A 15700-nucleotide genomic window follows, 5' to 3' on the forward strand; every position below is an offset into this window, starting at 1 on the left:
GTTACATTTAAACACTTGGTGGGATTTTGATAATGTTTTCTAAAAAGCCTCAGGTCACTCTCAATGATCTGAATGATATAAAGCATGTTCAAGGTTTTGGTGGCTTCTATCTGCTTTTATTTTCTGTATTAAACACTGTGCATCAGACTTTTTGCAGAAGCATAATGCAGAATTCCATTTAGTCTGCTTATTATCAAATATCATGGAGAGTCAAACAAGATTGAATTAACGCTGTGTGACTAATGGCTGAATAACTGGTAATCCGTCTGAACATGGAAGATTATATTTAGTCCTTTAAATATGGTCAAGCTTTCTTATTCCATTGTGGGAGCAAATAAGACTTAATCCAATTTATTGGTTCATTCTGTTTAGTTGTCTCCAGATGAAATGAATATGTTTTCCCCTGGGCTCTCTTCCAGGTTACCCATTTTTATTAAGGCCATTAATCTTTAGGCAACCAATACACTGGCATTTAAATCATAAATGTATATATTTTTTTTACTATTATACTATCTGAATGTTTTACTACATGTTTGCCCTTTTTTCATTGAAAGCAAATAATTAATGATTTCAATTACAAATTCTACTGGGGGAATGTAATAAAAGATACAAGTTGTGCCAAGGTATAGCACCAATGAGATTTTTACCAGTAAATCCTACCTTCTGATTGGTTGTTATTAGTGACTTTGCACCTTTTATTACCGTAACCTCTATGTAATAATGATCATTTTATATACCGGTATTGTGTTTTTGTGTCCTGTTTTTATGATGTACCATGCAATTTCCCTTCTGAGATAACTGAGACAAAATGTAAAGAATTGCTTTTATTATGCTCTGCTTTTCTACTTACCTTCCCTAAAAAGAATTCTTGCGGAGAGCCTGCGGTGTTAACTAATTGCTTTAATTAAATGCGTGCCTGGTTATATGTTACACAAAGACTTATGTACACCCAGGGTCCACATGGTTCAGTGTTTTTCCATGTATTGTACATTTTTTTTTTAAAAAAAACCCTAGAATAAGGGGCCCATTTACTAAGGGTCGAAGTGAATTCGGAGTGAATTTTTTAAATCAAAAACTTTGAATTTCGAAGAAATTTTTGGGTACTTCGACCATCGAATAGGCCAAAATACGGTTTGAATTGAAAAAACTTTGAATATTCGACCATTCGAAAAACAAAGTACTGTCTCTTTAAAAAACTTCTCAGGTAAAAAGTAGTGTAGGACCACGCACACCCTATAGAAGTTAAGAGACGCCTGGTGCACAATGGTAGAGGCTCGGCAACCTCACAACAGGATACAAGTCAGCGACATCCAATGGCACACAGGTCTACAGGAATTCTTCCAAAAATTCTTTATTTACGGATTGCAAATGCAACGTTTCGGGAAACAAAAATCCCCTTTGTCTTTAAAAAACTTCAACATCACTTCAAGGCACCAGACCATCCACAAGTTCAAATTGTTTGATTCGAACGATTGATCAAACTATTTGAATTCGATCGAAAACAACTAAATTAACTCAAAAAAACCCCTGACATTTCATCTCATCCAGGGCCTGAACTAGTGGTGCGTTGGTAAAAGAGTTACATGCCCAGTGCTCCCTCACCATTGCGCCCTACGGCCGGCGCCTCTTCTACCTCCCCCTAGTTCTGGTTCTGTATACAGGTATTGGATCTATTATTCAGAATGTTTGGGACCTGGGGTTATCCAGATAAGGGGTGTTTTTGTCATTTGTATCAGCAAATCTAGTAAAAACATTTCAAACCAATAGGATTGCTTTGCCAGCAATATGGATTCATGCAGCTTAGTTACCATCAAGTACAAGGTATTATTATAGAGAAAATTAAAATAGTTTTAAAAAATTATAATTATCTGATTAAAATGGAGTCCATAGGAAATGTTCTTACCGTAATTCCTTTTGGATAGCTTGTTTCCGGATAATGAATCCCATACCTGTTGTAGGACTATGGCTTATTAATTATAGTATGGAGTATAGAATAGAGCAGATGTCCCCTTGTTTTTATGCCACCAAAACTTGCTTCCAAGCCTGGAATTGCTTTGAGGCCACTGGGAGCAACATCCAAGGGGTTGGTGAGCAACATGTTGTTTGGGAGCCAATGGTTGGGGACCATTGGTATAGAGTATGGATTATATTAGTGTCATGGTTTATCTTCCACTTACAAACATTTGACATTTTTCTTTTAAACATAAAAGTTGAAGAGCTGGTGCACTGCAGATTTATGGCATCAGTTCATCATCTGTGAAGTCTGTGATATTTTTGGAAAGGATCTGAATGGTGTTTAAGGGGCCCATTTTACTTAGTTAGAGTGAAGGAATAGAGGAAAAATAGTTTGAATTTCGAATGGTTTTTTTGGCTACTTCGACCATCGAATGGGCTACTTCAACCTCCGACTACGACCTTCGACTACGAATCGAACAATTCTAACTAAAAATCGTTCGACTATTCGACCATTCGATGGTCGAAGTACTGTCTCTTTAAAAAGTTTTTCAACCCCCTAGTTCGCCACCTAAAACCTACTGAGGCCAATGTTAGCCTATGAGTAAGGTCCCCATAGGCTTCCTAACAATTTTCTGATCGAAGGAATATCCTTCGATCAATATTCGACCCTAGGCAAATCTGCCCCTTAGTGTCTCCCATCTTACCTTTCAAAACTGAAATAATAACATAGGGGGTTATTTACTTAACTCCGGATGCAAAAATCACAAAAAATTTGTGATTTTTTTTTTAAAATCTGACTTTAAAAAACCACAAATTTTTCAGAATTTATTAAACCCCGAGGATGGAAAAGTCCGAATCTGATAATCCGGCATCTCAGATCTGTCGAGGTTGCATATAAGTAAATGGGAGAAGTTCAAATGATTTTTTGATGTGTGATGGGTTTCGGACATTATCCGGAAGTTTTCTGAGTTTTTGGGTGATAAAAAAGTCTGAAAAATTCACAAAAATTTTCGTGAAAAAGTTAAATAAATACGAGTAGAGAACCCGAGTGGATTTGATTGGAGTTTGTATCAGAAAATATTGAGATAAATTCGGAATTTGATAAATAACCCCCATAGAGTTGTTAGGTGTTAAAGGAACAGTAAAACCAAAAAAATTAAAGTGTTTTAAAGTAATTAAAATATGATGTTTCCCTGCACTGGTACAACTGATGTTTTCAGAAACTTCAGAAACACTACCATAGTTCAATAAACAAGTCGCTGTTTAGCCATGAAGGCAGCCATTCAAAATACAGGTTACGTAACAGATACCAGATGCACTCCGTAGAATCCCTTTGTATTCAAATATAGGTGTTATCTGTTATCTGCTAAGTGGCATGTGCTTTTTCTCCATTTTTAGCTTGAATGGCTGCCCCCATGGCTACACAATAGCCTATTAACATAAGCTATAGTTGTCTTTCTAAAGCAAACACATAACTTTTACCAATGCGTATCAACAGTACATTATATTTTAATTACTTTTAAATACTTTTATTTTTTAGGTGTTACTGCTCCTTTAAGACTTACCCAATTGTCCAGAGAGTCAAATTGGCAATGCAGGGGCAGATTTAAGATGCAGGCCCTTTCAGACTGAGTTGGTAGCTTATCTGCCCATGCATGTGCCCTCCTGGATAGCCTCCCTGATAGATATCTGACCAGAAATCAGGGCAGAGATCTATCAAGTAGAAAATCTTGTTGGGCAGAGACTGAATCAGTGTGTTATTGTGGTCCTCTCTCAACAGGCGTGTCTGTGTGTTGTCACTAATCCCAAACAATTAAATGTTTTGGTATGTATTTAAATCTAATATATCAACCCCCTGTACTTATAAAAACTGCATGGTTACCTTAGAGACAGTTTATATAAATAGGCTGCTATGTAGATATAATTCATATTTACATAGCCAATAGCCCAAAATGTAGATCTAATTTCCTCTAGGACTGCCTGCAAATTCCATAAATATTCATATTCATTTTGTATTTGATACTTTAAAAGTGCACTGTGCTCCTACTGTCATCTGCATTATATACACTTCAAAGACTTGTGATGCCTTTGTGACATTCCTGTAAATGGGTGATAAATAATAAATATATATATATTGCAGTGTGTTTATTCTATTAAAATGGTGTAGAAATCCTGTACAGAATCAGGTTCAAAATGATTTTGTCTATGTCAGTGTATTTCCAGGTTTGCTGCCTTTTGTAATTAATATACACCATACACTGAAGATCTTTGCTTTACATTTACTTTACATTTACTTAGCTCGAGTGAAGGATTAGAATAAAAAATACTTAGAATTTCGAAGTATTTTTTGGCTACTTTGACCATCGAATTGGCTACTTCGACCTTCGACTACGACTTCGAATCGAACGATTAGAACTAAAAATCTTTCGACTGTTCGACCATTCCATAGTCGAAGTACTGTCTCTTTAAAAAAAACTGCGACCACCTACTTCGCCACCTAAAACCTACCGAGCACCAATGTTAGCCTATGGGGAAGGTCCCTATAGAATCGTTCGATCGATGAATTAAAATCCTTAAATCGATTGATCGAAGGATTGAATCGTTTGATCTAACGATTTTTCCTTTGATCGTTCGATTGAACGAATTGCGGTAAATCCTTTGACTTCGATATTCGAAGTCGAAGGATTTTACTTAGATGGTCGAATATCGAGGGTTAATTAAACCCTCGATATTCGACCAATAGTAAATGTGCCCCTAAGCCTGGTTCTGAAATCCATGATATGAAGAGCATCCACATCCTTCACGTATCCGAATTCATACATAGTAATAAGACGTTCACTTTTTCAGGAAGAAAATGTTGAAGAAAGGAAATAAAAGGATGAAGGGAAAATTCACTTTGTAAATGCAATTTCTATTGTAATAATTTCCAATGTAATAACCATTTATGATATTTCCAGTGTACAATAAGAGAATATACTGTACGTTTGTCTAATAAAAGAATATACTGTACGTATGTATGATGGTAGAAGTGCTGCTCTGTATTTATAAGCACAAGTGTTAGGAATCATATAATGACGGGAAAAGGCATCAGATCTTCTATTCATAAAGTGAGTTTCTTTCCAAGCGATGCACAAATGTGATCGGCGATGGAACTCCAGCTGAGGATTTGCCAGTTGTGCTGATATATTTTGCTGGTACAGAACATTGCCGCTGCCCAAGTCATTCCCCTCCCCCTAGTCGGCTGCTATCTGATCTATGATGATATGTGATCTCTTGGATACTACCTCGCTCACACACACATACATACATATACACATGTCAGACATTGCTGCTCCTCCGCTGTGCACAATGCCTCTATCTTAGCACTGCTCTGTGCTATCAATCCTTTACAATGTTGCCATGTTTCCTTCTTTTGATCTCACCATTGTTTTGCTTCTCCTGCCTGCTCATTTTGCCTTTGGGGCTCCTTTGCCCTTCTGTTTGTATCTGTATGGATTACCATACTATAGACTGCAGGGACCAAGGACTTCCAAGCCTGCCTAGTTCATTTCCATTGGACGTGCGGAAACTTCTTGCAGCCAACAACCACATTCAGACTATACCAGCAGACCTCCTTTTATTTTACGGAGATCTTATATATCTGGACCTCAAGAACAACTCATTAACCTCAATAGAAGAAGGCACCTTCATCAGTTCTTCCAGACTGTTGTTTTTAGATCTGAGCTATAACAATCTGACGCAGCTGGATGCTGGGGTTTTTAAATCCGCAGAAAAGCTCATCAAGTTGTATTTAGGGAATAACAACTTGTCGGAAGTGCATGAAGCTGCCTTTGAAAGCCTGAGCTCCCTCCAGGTATTGGAAATGAATGACAATAATTTACAAAGTTTGAGTGTAACAGCCCTGGAAGCACTCGCATCCCTTCGCACGATCCGCTTGGATGGTAACCCTTGGATATGTGCCTGTGACTTTGCCAATCTCTTTTTTTGGATTAATGAAAATGCAAAGAAACTACAAAAAGGTAGGATTTTGCATGCATGCAACATAATCTCATTCCATGCATGAATCTACCACCCCACATATTAGTATACAGCTTTGAATATAGTCATACCAGCACTATGTATGTTTATATGTGTGTACTGTATCACAAAGTATTCCATGTTCATGCATACGAAAGAAAGCAAAACATTTACTACCATGGCTCAATAGAAATCAAAGCAACGAGCTACGATGGCATAATGAGTTCTGATAATCAGAATTATAAATTGAACTAATTCAATTATAAACTAAATCCTTTTTATGGCATGTCTTTATTTAAGAACCATTTACACATTGATACCTGTTACCCAAAGCATTGCAGCCAAATAATTGGAAGCAACACTTTATGTACCAGGGTATGCTGCAATTACAGTAAGGAATCTTGTGTCATTAAGTACTAATGCTTTAGAATCTGCAAAACTGAACAGTTATGTTAACAACTTGTATACCCCATTGCAACTGTCATTCCTACTGTATATGTGCCATACCTTGCGTTTGAGCAGGACTTCTTCTTTTCCTAGAGCCTATAAGTACAAATCCTACATGCCTGTGTATAGATGCATGGCTGCAGAGTTCTAGGCACTACTGATCATGTATTTCTAGGGTTCCACTTGATGTTTAATTGAACTGATGGGTAAATGCCAATATACCAACTGTATTTTCTCTTGTACAGGAAGTAGTTATTGTATTTCAAAAATTAAAAAACAAAATTCTATGGTATCATTTTATCTAATTAAGATTCATTTATTGATTACATATCATGCAGAGAAATTGGAATCAGGAAAGGAATAATGATGGTGGGTATAACAATTCCCATGTTGCATTGTTAACTTGTCTCTTATATTTACTAACTCATGAAGAATTAGTAAATTTAGTGGTTATGGTAATTTTTAACAGATTACCATGGGCTCCATAAGAGCAACAGAAGTCAGATAAGTGGGATAGAAAGATAAGGAGAAAATAAAACATATATTGGAACCCTTACTGATTGGAGCTTTTGCCCTAACAGCTGGGAGAGGTTTGTACAGGTATCATCCTCTAAAGATGAATTACTCCATCTGTGCAAGGTTATCTGCCAATGATGATAATGGCTTGGGGGAGTATAAAATATAAAGTATAGAGTTGGGAAGCAATGGAAAGTAAAGCGTTTGGAAGCAATGGGATTGTGAAAAGAGTGGGATCGTAAGGACATAAGTCGAGAGAGTAATTGGGTTGCTAATTTGCTGACTATTAGTAAATGTTCAGCTAAATGCACTTACATTTTTGTTTTTTCAATTATTCCATATATGGTACATGTTAGCTTTTTAACTGCCACCCAAAAGGCATTTATAACACATTTAGGTTTAATTATGACATAGCTCAATGGTTATTCCACAGAAGATTTACTTGTCGAGCACAAATTATCTTTATAATATTTATTTTTCCATATGGCTTCCTAATGATGATAATAATAATAACATTTAATTTGATTGAACAGTAAACATCATTTGGCCAATTCATTCTGCCTATTTGTCCATCTGAATGTCCAGCAAGCTGCTATCAAGCTCTTGTTGAAAGTAACCTTGCAATGCATTCAAGCATTCTAGATTTATTATCCATATTTGGGAGGCAGACTTCCAGCAGGATAATCCTAACCTACACTTGCATTTACTCAAAAGGTATCAGAGTTGTCAGAACTCTCCTATTCCTGTCCTTCCAGTATAGGAAAACATTGCTGTATCAGACATTCAACCATAGGTTCAAGAATATCTAATTGACTCTTTTCTAGCTCTTTGTATTGTCCCCACTAAACGGCACAGCACAGAGAAATATGTGTGTGCTTTTCTTTATTTTATTGATATGAACATTTTAATGAACATAGTGGCAAGAAATTTGAAAGAACTTAATAAATTAGTCAGGATGAAAAGAAAGAATTTGACTAGTGTTGGGAGCCAGTGTCGGACTGGCCCACCGGGATACCAGGAAAAGTCCCGGTAGGCCCAGGTGTCAGTGGGCCCTCCTGCAGGTAAACATTTGGCCTATTTAATGGCCATTCCCTATTTCTATGAGAACAAAGAGGCTAAATAGATGGAGAATAGGAGAATAGAGGTTGAGTGAAGAGAGGAAGAAAAATAGTACTAAGAGTGGGCCCCTGGTCTAAGATTAATTGGTGGGCCCCTGGTCAAAGATTTTCAGGTGGGCGCCTGCTGTCCCAGTCCGACACTGTTGGGAGCATACAAACTGGGAATAGGGAATTGGAAGGGATAGAAAGAATAAAAACTAGGTGGGAAATTCACTATGATTCGTAGTTGTGCCAGCGTCCGCTTCACCGCGCTTCGCTGCACTTCGCCAGGCGTATTTTCAGCAGCGCTACGCAAATTCACTAAAATCCGAAGTTGCGCTGAGGGGAAGCGTAAGGTTGCGAAGTTGCGCTAGCGTTAATTCGCCAAGCAAAGCAAAGTTACGCTAGCGATGCTTAATTTGCATACGGCACCAAAATGAAGTTACAATAGAGGTATATGTAGCAGCACTACACAAGCCTGGGAAACCTTCAAAACAGCAAATAAAATTTTTATTTTGCCCTACACATGTGCCCACCGTATAGTTAAGTTGCCATGAGTTAGGAAATGTAGGGGGGAAGGAGGCGTCCGTTAGGGAATCGGCGAAATAACAAAAATGCGCTACGCTGGCGAATTCACGCTGGCGTTAGGCACTTCGTCGTTTAGTGAATTTGTCCCTGGGAGTTTATTCAGTAAGGACTATAGCACTGACCATATATATTATGCAATGTTTAACATGGCTTGGAGTAGTAGCTTATAGTCTCATAATAAAGGCATTGTCCACTTTGGAGCTCAGGCGATTAGATTGTCAGTATGGAAGTATAGAAGTATTATTCACCTGCCTCTTAATGGAGTATCCACTTGATGTACAAGTCACTGGAGAGATTCATTTTAATTAGTATTTTACAGATACCCCCTGTTAGATGGGCTGTGACCTTTCATGTCATGATGTTGACTTCTTTTGCATTGCTATTAAGTAATAGATTTGTATTACTGTTTAAATAGATATTCCCATTGCTGCATATTTGCATATGTTTAATTTCTCACTTGCAGAAATGTAGCTGTAGCTGAATTCCAACCAAGTTTAAAATAATACTTTGCAAAGGCACATTTTGTGCTGAGCTTGGGGGCCCATTTGTTTATGCACTGGTATCAAAATAACTCAAGGACTTTAGCCTTTAGGATGGAAAATCATTGTGTCCTTGATCCATTCTGTCTCCTGTAATTTACTGCTGACTTCTCTAATGAACTCCGTTTGGTACTGCTAGCCTTTTCTTATTCACGGGGCCTTGCAGTATATGCCACAAACTGAATGGCATAGAAAAGGGTTCAAAATATGATGCTGGTGGTGCTGGTCAAACCAAAATATATTCACATTTCTGAGGCATTACCAAGGCAATTTTCTTCTGTGAAGGTGTCTCTCTTGTTCTACATTTACACTTGATTTAACGCAGCATAGGGAATACTGGTGTCTGCTAGAAATGTGTATAGTGTTGATTATACAATAGTAGCTTTCAGTGGGCACGTGATACACATTTCTATTGATCCAAAGTGCTGTAACTGTAAAGCTTTGCTTCTCATTTCAAAGGATTTCAAGGACCCGTCATAGGTAATGCTTCAGGGGTGTATATATTTATTCCTCTGTATGTATGTTTTAAATCCCTCTGTTATTTTGTAGCAGCACATGGCCATCATTTTGATTAATTAAAAAAAAAAAATATTTTCCATTTTCTACTTTAGATCTTTTGGTCTTTACAATTTTAAAACATGAGCTGATACCTGATTTACAGTCTCCAGGGTTAAAAATAATCTACTTAGATAAAAACACAGAAACGTCAAGCCATCTGTTCAAACTCTAGGGGGCACATTTACTAAAGGGCGAATTGATTTTTTTTGGGGCGAAAATTCACCAAAATGACAATTCGCAATGACATTGCCTATTTACTAAAAGGAGAGTAAGACAATTCGCTAGCGAAAAAAACTCAAAGCAAGAGATGTTTCACGCCGTTTCCAGACGAATTTTCACCCAGACGAACGATCTTTAATTCGAAAATTTATCAAAACATGAACTTTTCTATACGTTACCCTTTCTTACCAAAGTCTATTTTGCCAGGTACTGGCTGACGAATTGATACAATGAATCTACAGCCTCAACATTATTATGTCAGTGACATCATATCCTGTACTCCAAAAAAGTCATTATAAAAAGATAAAACACTGTAGTTTTTTCATATATTAATGTGGGATTATGCTTACAAGTTGTAACTGTTAAATATATGTTGTTTACATTTTTTTAACGATTTAAAGTCATATTTGTTTTAGGGTAGACTCATGTCCAGGACAATAGAGAATCTCTTTTGCCTTTATTTTGCTTCCTTGGACATTTTTAATCGCTAAGAAAGTTTTGCTCTGCCGAATTTCCGCAGGCAAAAGTACGCAAAGTATTGCATCAATATCTGTTATAAAGCTTTAATGATATATATATATTGTTGTTCTTTACACTAGTCTTGTGGCATTGCCGCATGCATACTCGCATAGATGGGACAGTGAGCGGTCGGCAGAGAAGGGACCGGACTAGGGGTAGGAGTAAGTACGTGCCTGGCGCCCCTCCACCTTTGCGCCCTAGGCACGTGCCTACTCTGCCTACCCCTAGTTCCGGCCCTGCCCTCTGAAAATCGTATGATCGGCAATACATGCAGAGATATTATCGGCAGCCGACAGAAATCTTTTAACCTGTCCGATCAACCAAACGACTGATCTCCGCCGGACGAAAAATGTCGGGACTCTCCACACACGGAAAATCGTACGAATCCTCGATTCGTACAATCAGATCTTTGTGTCTATGGCCAACTTAACAATACTTTCTGCCTTCATTATCTCCTAAATTTGTTATTCTCCGCATTTTTCTATTTTCCCCTTTTGTGAACACTTGCTTGTAACATTTGACAAAACGACACATTTATCAATGTAGTCTTTCTGCTTCGAGCAGCGCTGAGATCTGCCACCCCTCAAAATCATTCATCGTAATGCAAATTGCAAGTCGGGATTAACAATTCATCTATTCTTTTCCAAATTGTACCAGTGCAGGAAATATTTTCAAGTTTTCTTTTGCTTAGCAGTAACCATTTTTATCACTTGATTCTAATAATGAAGGATGATAAATCAGTCCCTTAATCTTTGTTTCATTATCGTTGAATTTCAGAAAATGATCAAATACCAGAACTGTCATTGGTAGAATGAGAGCCGTGGGTGCTGTGGGGAGACCACATTTTGATCCACACATATTTTTAGCTTGTTTGGGCAGAGACAGCAACTGTCAGTACTGTATAGCTGGCCATAGATGTTGAGATTTTTAAAAGATCAGATCCTGATCGTGAGACCACGATCTTCTCAGAACGATCATACGATCGTACGAATTTACCATCAACTAAAAAGACCAATTTGCCAGGAAAACAAAGGGGAGCTGCCTGCTTGGCCCTGCAAACATACATAGATTGCACTGGGGCCGACAAAGACCTGGCCGATCAATTTCCTGACAGATGTCGGCCGAAAAATCGTAAGATGTACGATCGTTCGGATCCCACTAACCGCACGACAATTTCGAAGGATTGGTCGGGCTTCCCTAAAATCGGTTGTTCGGCAAGAAGAATCGTCGCGTCTATGGGGAGTTTAAGACAAGATAGAAGATTTGGGGGAGGGAGGATATTAGTATGGCACATATGAGTTCTGTATTGAAACTTGGAATTACCCTTGTGAACAGAATACAAAGTATCTTTCCTGGCCATGCATTTTGTTCCATTTTACATAGATTAATAAAGAAATGCACTTTGTACAAAAAGGATTACTATTGAATGTGAAACTACAAAAAGGTTGTCAACCATTTTGGAGGCGTATATATCTGTAAAAGTGAAATAATCAATACAGGGATAACCTTCATGGATCATATTTATTCATTGAGATTTGATCATCAAATAAATTGGCAGGTGTTTAAATAGACTGGACTAGCTGTTAGCTTGCCTTAGGGTTAGTTCACACGTGGAGATTCAGGGAGATTTTGTCGCCTGGTGACTAATCGCCTCGTCTTCTGAGCGACAATCTCACCGAACTGCCTCAGCGTGTCTTCCCATAGGCTATAATGAAAAGTCGCCTGCGTTAAAGCACACGCGGCGATGCGTTTTCCCGAAGTCGTCCGAGGTTTCCTCCTGTGCCACTCCCTGCTCGCTCTGGTTCATTCCAGATCACAGCAGCACTGGGAGGAAGAGCTGGAAGACTTCTCTGATACTGCTAATGCACTGGAGCTAAACTGACAGCCCTTTCTGAATTTATAATACATTTTATAATGCTTAGGATTGTTATGCCTGATCTTCCCTCTAGTTATGTAAAGAATAAAGTTTATTTTTTGTACAACTGTTTACTGAGTTTGATTAACTCATCAATGTATCCCTTTGTTTTATTTACGGATCTATTTCTGTGCAAAGCTATGTTATGTACAAATATATCATTCATTATACCAGCCAAGTACTATGATATGAATACAAATATGTTCTTTAAAAATATGTTCTTTTAAAAAAATGTACAAAACCTTTTGTACATTTTGCACCATAGAAAGTATACGTACCCAGACACCTATAACAATTTATTTTGTTAAAAACCTAATTTTAAAAAAAATTGCAAGTTAAATTGCAGTTAAAGTTCAGCACCAATGTTGTATCAATTACGATGCAAGTGCAAACTATCTATAAATACAGTGAATTCAAATCACATTAATGATAAAATTCAGTATATGTATTGACCAATTCCTTGTACTTCTTATTTAATTTAACCATGGTGTTGAACGATAACTATAAATCTTAATGCAATCTAAACAATCTTTTTTCAGAAAGCAGATTTTATATGTTGGAACTAAAGGATTATTTGCATTGTATGTAAATATGAAATATACCATTCTTGTTACCTGGTGATTTAATTACCGACTGAGATACTCAGCTGCCATATTTAATTATATCTATTTTCCAAAGCACAGTGCATAGTTCATTGAATTTTTACTGAAGAGTGAATAATTACAATGGGAAAGAAGCACTACAATGGAGTAGCATCTTCTCCCCTTCCTCTTTCTGTTGGGGTTCCTCAAGGCTCTGTCCTGGGCCCCTTATTATTCTCCCTCTATACTTCCTCCCTCGGCAAACTAAACTCGTATTGTTTCCACTGCCACCTCTATGCTGATGACACTCAGATCTATCTCTCCTCTCCTGATCTTAACCCAGAACTCCTAACTCGAGTCTCCTACTGCCTGTCCGCTATCTCTACTTGGATGTTGAATTAAACCTCTCTAAAACAGAAATGGTTCTCTTCCCTCCAACTAACAGCATTAACATCCTGGAAGTATCCATCATAGCTAACAATTCCACTATCACCCCATCTCCCCAGGCCCGGTGCCTTGGGGTTATCCTAGATTCTGCCCTGTCATTCACTCCTCATATCATGTCACTTCCACCTAAGGAACATATCCAAAATATGATAATTTATCACCCAAGATGCTGCCAAAATTCTTAATCACTCTCTCGTCACATTACGTCTGGACTACTGTAACTCTCTTTTAATTGGCCTTCCCCTCCAGAGACTGTCACCTCTCCAGTCCATGATGAACACTGCTGCAAGGCTCATACACCTCAGCAACCGCTCCTCCACTGCCATGCCACTCTGCCAATCCCTACACTGGCTTCCTCTACCTTCCAGAATAAAATTCAAATTAATGACCCTAACATTCAAGGCACTTCATAACTCTGCCCCACCCTACAACTCTTATCTCATCTCTATATACTCACTCAACCGTTTGCTATGCTCCTCTACTGACCTGCTACTCAACTCTTCTCTCTCATTACCTCCTTACATGCTCGCATTCAAGGGCTGCACCCCTTCTTTGGAATTATTTCCCACGGTCTGTCTGACTTTCTCCCAACATTTCTGCTTTCAAAAGCTAAATGCACTTCTTTAGAGAAGTCTACCCTCACTCTGCTTAACTACCAAATGCAATTCCACATAACTAGATAACTGGCTGCCTCTAAGCACTTTAAAATGTAGTACAAAGCGTACTTAGCATAGTTATAGAATACAGAGATATAGCATTTCAAAGCAGATGGAATTAAACCACTGGTGCTAAGGCATCTAATCGCTATGCTACTGAGCATTGACAAGTATAAATCTAGTTTTCTCATCAGCAGTTGGACCTTGCTTTTATAATGATAATGTCAATATGGTGGCAACAGGCATAGCATTTTACAATTAAACATCCCCTATATATATAGTGGAATTTACCTGTGGCTTAGGTCGTTCTTCAGACAGGGGTTTGAGGTTACATTAAATAAATGTTCCCACCTTGCACACATTGAACAAGTGGAAATGTGTGATCTATAAAGTCTTATCAGAGGAGGCAACACAACATTGATTACATGACCAACAAATGGACATTGTAGAGGTGTAATCTATAAAGGCTGAATAATGAGGCTTACAATACCTGAAGAAGTAGTGACACAGTATAAAGTAACTGCTATGTCCAAGTATGAATCTGAGAACTTCAATACAAATGGCAAGTGACTGACAAAACTCATGCTTTGAGTGAATAAAGGATCTTTTTGTCTGTAAAGACAGAAGGCTGAAGTTGGCAGAAAGAGAATTGACACTTTAGGTCACAAATAGAGTTGAAGAGCGGTATGTGTATAGTGTAAAGGAGAGAGTGCAATAGTAATTTAGATGGTTGAATATCAGCGTGTATTGTGGAAACGTGCCACACCCTAGGGGTAGGCAAATCTGTCAGGCTTTAGCACAACCATTTGTGGATTCAGCAGAAGAAAATGTCCATTGCAACATGATGACTTAATAAGCTGATCACTGTGACATGATGATATCACAGCCTGTTCCTCAGTGGTATAAATACATTACATTGGGAGCAGGTTGGTCACCATTTTGAGAAGTCCTCACAATAGAAGTAGGTGGTTGGGATGGAGGTATGTTGCATGTATGGCTTGGGAAGGAACTGTCTGGCTGTGTTGCCAGACTCCTCAGTCATGGTACAGCATGGAGAAGCTTCTAATAACTTTTTGGAAAATTTTGTAAACCCAGGTCCCACATCAAATCATAACAATATATAGTACAACAGTGTTTGACCAATCAGCACTGCTTCCAGAAGACATCAAAAGCTTGTTCATTTCCTGAAGCCAACTAACAGTTACCATGCAACCATTGTCCATGTCTAGACATTAAAAATGAGTAAAGAATTAAGTAAATTAACCAAAACATGGTCGGATGTTAGGGTGAATTTTTATTTTTAAAATAATGAAAAAAAATTGAGTTTTAATAAATACCCCCCATAAAATCGGAATGTGGAAAGTCAGAGATACTACCAGAGAAAGACTCATGATGAGGCAAAAATGGCATCTCATGTTCCTGCCGTATGGGACATGATATTTATAATGAGTGTTTCTTTTACTTTTATGTGAAACTGTTTATGTGAACTCACCACCAAAGCTGTAGATACCTCGTGCTATAATTATGTACATAGGGATAGTGAAACATCTGGCACTAAATGCAGGCAGTTTTTCTGACAAATTGAATGCTGTTTTGGCTGTGCTGTATTGAGCCAAATCCCTCTCCATCCATGAAGAAGAATACC

The 15700-nt window shown here is 38.0% G+C and overlaps 1 protein-coding gene across 1 annotated transcript; it reads left to right on the top strand.

Annotated features, from left to right (window-relative positions):
* Positions 1–5220: 5220 nt before the first annotated feature.
* Positions 5221–6048, top strand: LOC108697245 (leucine-rich repeat-containing protein 38-like). Its single transcript, XM_041571463.1, has one exon. The coding sequence runs from the start codon at positions 5348–5350 to the stop codon at positions 6017–6019; it is 672 nt and encodes a 223-aa protein (XP_041427397.1). The 5' UTR covers positions 5221–5347; the 3' UTR covers positions 6020–6048.
* Positions 6049–15700: the final 9652 nt, after the last annotated feature.

Source organism: Xenopus laevis, chromosome 7S (assembly GCF_017654675.1).
Source record: "Xenopus laevis strain J_2021 chromosome 7S, Xenopus_laevis_v10.1, whole genome shotgun sequence".
In the NCBI taxonomy this organism is placed as follows: Eukaryota; Metazoa; Chordata; class Amphibia; order Anura; family Pipidae; genus Xenopus; species Xenopus laevis.